The 6,559-nt window shown below is 49.3% G+C and overlaps 1 protein-coding gene across 1 annotated transcript; it reads left to right on the top strand.

The window, feature by feature from the left end:
- The first annotated feature begins 531 nt into the window (after positions 1-531).
- Positions 532-6,176, top strand: ints5 (integrator complex subunit 5). The gene is made up of 4 exons (XM_030061354.1): positions 532-769; positions 1,743-1,995; positions 2,622-4,598; positions 4,932-6,176. Exons 1-4 carry the CDS (start codon positions 675-677, stop codon positions 5,652-5,654), a joined length of 3,048 nt encoding a protein of 1,015 aa, XP_029917214.1. The 5' UTR covers positions 532-674; the 3' UTR covers positions 5,655-6,176.
- The last annotated feature ends 383 nt before the right edge of the window (positions 6,177-6,559 follow it).

Genomic DNA, 6,559 nt, shown 5'->3' on the forward strand with positions numbered 1-6,559 from the left:
TATGTTACGCGATTAAAAGAACATTTAAGGTTATTTATTAGTTATAGTATTTGTATACATTTATTATCCTTCGTTTTCTCTGTTACGCCAGAGGTGCCCGCCAGCGATGCTTTTACTCTTATAGTGTGCCACAGGAAATCATTCATATATTATGGCTGTCTTGACACTGTCATCGCACGCTGAGGTAACTTGCACATGCTGCCTTCAGGGCTGTCGGAAACGTCGGTTTTTGTTTTGTTTTCGTGTGTTTAAGTGCAAATAGACACAACATAATAAAATGGTAACTATAACTGGACAGCTCTGATATTTTATGATAACAAGGTGTCCAGACATATGACGTTTAGTATATCGTGCAGTTCGCAGTAAAACGCGAGTGCTTAGTGTTAACCTTTATACGGTCTTTATACGGTATATTATTGGAAATCATGTGATTGCTTGCGAGTAATCCCGTTAAACCGGCCTTTTGTTCCAGTCGCTGCCGCTAGATGTCGCCAATGATCTGAATAATCCGTATTGGCTTTCCTTCTGTAACGGCGAAGAAGACTCGACTTCCGGATTTGGGGCGCCCTTTCGGTATTTTGTCCTGAAAAACTGACCAAAAATACAACATTTAACTCTCACTGCTGGTTTCGCCAAAGCCCGTAGCCAAGAGCTGGCTTTAATGTGATGCTTTAATGTTAAAAGACCAAGCGATGTCTGTCGTTTTTGACGGGAATCCTCTGAAAGCGATGCAGAGCTCACACACTCACACACCGCAAAATGCACTGAGGTGAGTAGTAGTAGTGGAAGCGGCTCCGCTGCTAGGAGCCGACAAGTCACTTTGTACATTTAGCAGCACTTCTGTGTTTGATATTTACAGTGACACTGCCCGCAAGTGTGGGCCTTATCCGAATGAAGAATGAGAAAGTAGACGAGACTGTAGTATTAGGTCAAGCTCTGGTGGAAAGTTACCAGATTAACAATAGAATCTTTATGGCATTATTGGCAATGATGTATATATGATGTGTCCATATGGATGGGACACACACACACACACACATTACCCCGTATTCCCCCCTCCCTCATCTTTTTCTATTATGGTTTCAACTAACGATTATTTTGATGGCCGATTAATTGTATTTTTAAATGAATAATTTATTCTCACGGTCAAATATAATGATATAATGGCTAAAGTGATGACTTCAGATTGTTTCCTTAGTCTGAGCAGCTAAAATAATCCAGATTTTATATTGATGTGAATTAAGGCTCGCCGCTATATCATTATCATTTCGTTATCTACATATGAATATGCGTGATATTAATATTAATATCTCAAAGGCAGCGATATGGACAATATCAAGTTTAGCGTTAGGATCAGCCTCAGATATTGATTGGTCTGTTCTGATCAATAAAATACTTGAAATACGTGAAGTAACTGCACTTTCTACATCCATGCTCAGTATTCGCTGTTGCTGCGCTTAAAATTTCAAATAAGTGCGAGCCCATAGTCATTATATATTATCTAACTATCAAGATATTTGGCATAAATATCAAGGTATGAAATATGAGATTTTGTCCATATCGTGTAGCCCTAATGTGAATGAAGAGAACTAAGCAAATCTTACCATCTAAGTGAAGATTAGAGATTTTGACTTAAACTGGCTTCAATGATTAATTGATTATCAACAAATCAATTCATCAGCTAATCGTTTCAGCGCCAGACTAAACCAAACCGTCTCTCTGTTGCCTCTCCTCCCCTCCAGCACCCAGGAGCTGTACCAGGAGATCAAGTCCTTCATCAGTGGTGTGGACACGGTTCAGGGCCGGAAGCTCAGCGTCCGGGAACATGCCCGCTGCGCCGTGCGCCTGCTGCGCTCTGTCCCGGCCTGCAGAGGAGCGGTGCTGGAGCATCTGAGGGGCGTGTACGATGAGCACGTCTCTGCCTTCCTGCACAGCCTGGAGACAGAGGGAGAGGCCAGCACCGGGGTCGGCTCCAACCTGGAGGACATCATACAGGTAGGGCGGCACGACCTCCTTACCTCAGGGTTGTGGGTGCAGGAATCTGCTGAGGTGTATTTCACAGTCTGCACGGGAAGTGTCTGAAAGTACTCACCAAATCATCAGTCAGCTATCAAGCTGGCAGAACTGAAATGCTTATTCAGCCAAAGTGTGCCAACATATGGTTGGTGGCTCATGAATTTCACGTCTTGCACAAGGTTATTTCTGTATATTATATTCTGAAACACTTAAAAACTTGTAAAGCCAATTCCCAGTTGTGAAAGTGCTTGAAAATACCAAGAAAAACAAGACAATCAAATGAAATCAGAGGGCCATTTTAACAAGCCACCAAAGACAAATGATTATTGACTCTGAAAAATGTCACTTCCACCTCACCACTCATGTTGATGACCTTGTTAGTTTTGTTCAGTCTTCATTGAATATTCTAAAATGGTGACATGACTTTTTATATATTCTTAAATATTTGATAATGCTCTGAAAAGCAAATGGTCTGAAAAAAATTGGTAACTTTTCATAGTGCTGGGTTGCAGTAAGAAGTGCTGCCGTATTATTATCATAAAGTGTTAATTGTATTCAGTTATTTAATTATATTTTAATGATATTTGATTCCTGTTTGTCTCCAGGAGGTTCATGGTGTGCTGTCAGAGTTCATCCGCCTCAACCCCCGTGCCTGGGCTCCTCTTGTATCAGCCTGGGCTGTGGATTTACTGGGCCAGCTGAGCAGTAAGCACGCTGGGCGCAGGGCGGCCCCCCACTCCTCCAGCCTGAATGAGCTGCTGCAGCTCTGGATGTCCTGTGCCGCCACACGCTCCCTCATGGAGGCCTACTCACAGTGCTTGGCAGCAATGCTGGCCTGGTGCCCCGACGCCTGCGTTGATGCGCTGCTGGACACCTCGGTCCAGCACTCCCCACATTTTGACTGGGTGGTGGCGCACATTGGCTCTGCCTTCCCAGGAACCATCATCAGCAGAGTTCTGGCCTGTGGCCTCAAGGACTTCTGCTCACATGGCACCAAGGACCAAGGACTCGGGGTCATGGGAGGAGATAAAGGCAGCAGAGTGCCCAAGATCGGCTCAGTGGTGGGAATCCTGGGTCACCTGGCGGCGCATCACTCGGACAGCATCCGGAGAGAGCTGCTCAGGATGTTCCAGGAGAGCCTGAGCCCCTCAGGCCCTCTCTCTCCCTCTTCATCCTCTTCCTCCTGGGAGAGTTCTCCTCAGCTTCGAAGAGCTGCAGTACCCTTCCTGCTCCAGCTGGCAGCGCTATCCCCCAACTTGCTTGGTGCTGTATCCGCTGAACTAGTGGAGCTGCTCAGGCCCCCTGTGCTGCTGCAGCTGCAGGCGTTGCTGCAAGGCCTCCCCAGGGAGGAGCTGGATAACATGCTGGGGCTTGCTGTACACCTTATCAGCCAGAGCCCAGCAGGAGGGGCGCGAGTTCTTCGCTTTCTGGCCGACACCGCCACCCCAGCCTCAGTCATCATCTCTGGCCCTACACCCTCTCCTCATGAGGGAGTGCGTGAAGCCTGTGACCGCCTGCTCCAGATGCTGCTCCTGCACCTCCATAAGCTTGTCTACAACCGCTTGGATGGAGGAGAAGGCAATCCCCACCACTCTGCTTTGTCCCAGTCTCAGAGGGTCATCCCCTTCCTGGAGGAGCTGCAGGCCCATGTGGGCGAGCTGTGTGCCGAAACCTTGCGGCTTGAGAGAAAGCGTCACCTCTGGCTGCACCAGCTGCTGTGCCTTCTGTCTGTGTACGGAGGCCCCAGCGTGGCCACCGAGGCCCTCTGCCAGCTGCTCACCCAGGCCCGCAACCCAGAGGAGCTGGCCCTGGCCTGGCAGCTCCACACCCCGCTCTCTGCCTGCCTGCCAGGCCTCATTCCTGCTGCCGTAGCCCGCTGTGTGGCCCAGATCCACACACACACCCTGGGGCCCCGGCAGCTCCGGCAGCTGCTGCTCAACCTGGCCGCAGCCATCCAGAGTCAGGATGAGGAGAGAAGAGGAGCAGCAGGCACCCAGTCCTCCATGGCTGTCCAGGTGGGTTCGGCAGTCTCAGGACACCTCCATGACTTTTGCCTGCTACTCCTTCACGGTGACCCGGCCGTATCCCATGCCGCCGTGCGCCTCCTGTCCTCCAGCCCCCTCCCTCGCACCTGCTCCCCGGCCCACCTTCTCCTGCTGTCCCGCACCGCTGTCACTCACTTCTTTTTGGCACTACGGAGGAGAGGCGAAGGGGGGAAAGTGGGGCGAGATGGGGGCCAGGCAGGAGAGGCGGTGAACTGTTCGGTCCTGCTCCTGTCCCGTTTGGGCGCCTACTCTCCCCTCACTCTCAAGTCGGTGCTTCAGCAGCTGGTGGAGGGAGCGCTCCATAAAGGCAACGCCGACCTTTTTGGAGGGCAGATTGCTGACATGGCTGGCGACCCCCCACTCTCCCCATCTATGTCCCCTGACTTAGGAGCCTCACTGCTGGACATCAACTGCCGGTTCGGCACCACTGTCAACTTCTCCGGCAGCGTGTGGTCTGTGTTTCACGCCGGGGTGATCGGCAAGGGGCTAAAAGTCCGCGCTGCCAGACCACTCGCTGACCCAGCTGGGGTCATCCAGGTAAGCCACCAAGTTTCAGAACTGGAATCTCAGGCATCATACAGATTAGATTACATTAGATAACATGAAATAATCCCTGTGGAGAAATTGGGTCATTGCAGCAATAGAGAATAGGATATAGCTAAGAATAGTCAAAAGTGCTAAAGCTAATACAAGTAATCCCACTCGCAGAAAAAGAATATGAAGTCCTTTATCTCAGTTTCTTCAGATGATCAAGGTTACTATAATTTGTGTGAGGTCTGATTTTGTGTTTATTCTTGTGTTTGTCCTGAGTACTGTCCCACAAAGACCATAAAAGCATCATACATCATGATTCTTATCTTTTTGCCACAGAATGTCCAGACCCTGCTGGCTGTGACCGTCCAGTGCTGCAGCTCTTCTGGACTCAATGGTACCATGAACGGATCTCGACACCCACAGACTGATCCTGATGAGCCGCTGCCCATCAACGCTGAAGCAGCCAAGGTGATTGCAGTCACACTGGTGGAAAACATCTGTCCAGATGTTGCCAATGGGGAACTGTCCTGGCCGCCAGAAGAGCATGCCCGTACCACGGTGGAGCGGGACATCCACATTCGCCGCTGCTTCGAGGCCCACCCCATCCTGTTCCCCCTGCTTCACGTGGTGGCTGCCGGACGCCCAGCTCTCTGCTACTGCTCGGCAGTGCTGCGGGGCCTGCTGGCCACTCTGCTGGTCCACTGGGAGGCATCCCGTGAGGGTTTGGCCACTGACTCCCCATGGCACCTCCAGGCCTCCTGCCTCCTGGTGTCCTGCATGGGAGAGGGCCAACTCCTGCCTCCCGTGCTGGGGAATGTCCACGAGGTCTTCCCGTACCTCACCCCCTTCGAGGTGAGGCTGCTGCTGCTGGCCGTGTGGGAGTATGTGAGGGGCAATGGGCCCATGCCCCAGAAGTTTGTGTTCAGCTCAGAGAAGGGCCTGTTCTGCAGGGATTTCTCACGGGACGGGGATGTGGCACGTTATGTGGCGCCCATTCACAGTGTCCTGCACAAAAACATTGATAGACTGGGACACCTGTGCTGGCGGTTCCAGCTCTGAGAAATAACAGGGGAGCAAACACAATTGGATGTTTAGGAGATTGTAAAACAGAGGGGGAGAGGGAATACACTGTTGCATTGTTTCAAACGTGGACTGCAAATTTATCACTTCAGCTCCATACCAGTATAGCTGTGTGTGTGTGTGTGTGTGTGTGTGTGTGTGCGCGCGCACGCGTGTGTGTGTGTGTGAGTGTGTACTTTTTGTACCACATTTTTAGACTTTATTCTTTTGTAACTGGCTGTTTCTGTGAGAAAGAAAAATTGACAAAATAAATGACGTGTGTTGTACATTTAATACAATATTTGCCCCCAACAAAAACAGCCTTAATGTTTTCCTTTTGGTTGAAAATGCAGTTCTGTTAAATCATTTCCAGATTATTAGTACAGTTTTCAGATTGTTCTCACAAAGTACATGGTATGAGATTATCTTTGGTATCATTCAAAATCTGCCTTGTGTCTTTTGTTATACATGCAGCTCTTGTTTCAGGCACTTCACTCAATAAATTTTCAGCTAGTTAAATCAGCTTGAGGATCATGTTATGCATCACATCATAACTCTCTCTTGGTGATTACTGTGGTAGATGTAAGTATCATTACTTCAAAGTTCCTATCAGTCACTCTCATCTATCCATCTATCTATACCTATATCTATACACACACACACACACACACACACACACACACACACACACACACACACACACACACACACATACATCTACAGATAGATAGATAGATAGCGAGAGAGGTGTTTAAGTTGTTTATGGTGCCCTGGTTTGAAAGCAGTCAAGTGCAAGAGGTGAGAGAAATCCAGATCAATGTGCACTGATTGGAGCAGGGCTGGTGTCTGGACTGCTCCACGCTGACGTGTCTGTGCCTGAGAGGATAAAGACACACAGGAACAAG

Source organism: Myripristis murdjan, chromosome 10 (assembly GCF_902150065.1).
Source record: "Myripristis murdjan chromosome 10, fMyrMur1.1, whole genome shotgun sequence".
Classification (NCBI taxonomy): domain Eukaryota; kingdom Metazoa; phylum Chordata; class Actinopteri; order Holocentriformes; family Holocentridae; genus Myripristis; species Myripristis murdjan.

What these genes read in the sequence shown, in the direction of transcription:
- ints5 (XM_030061354.1), top strand. Translation starts at nt 675, where the DNA reads ATGTTAAAAGACCAAGCGATGTCTGTCGTTTTTGACGGGAATCCTCTG. An exon ending in ACACCGCAAAATGCACTGAG is followed by an intron (nt 770 to 1,742) that starts GTGAGTAGTAGT and finishes CCTCCCCTCCAG; the next exon opens with CACCCAGGAGCTGTACCAGG. An exon ending in ACCCAGCTGGGGTCATCCAG is followed by an intron (nt 4,599 to 4,931) that starts GTAAGCCACCAA and finishes TTTTTGCCACAG; the next exon opens with AATGTCCAGACCCTGCTGGC.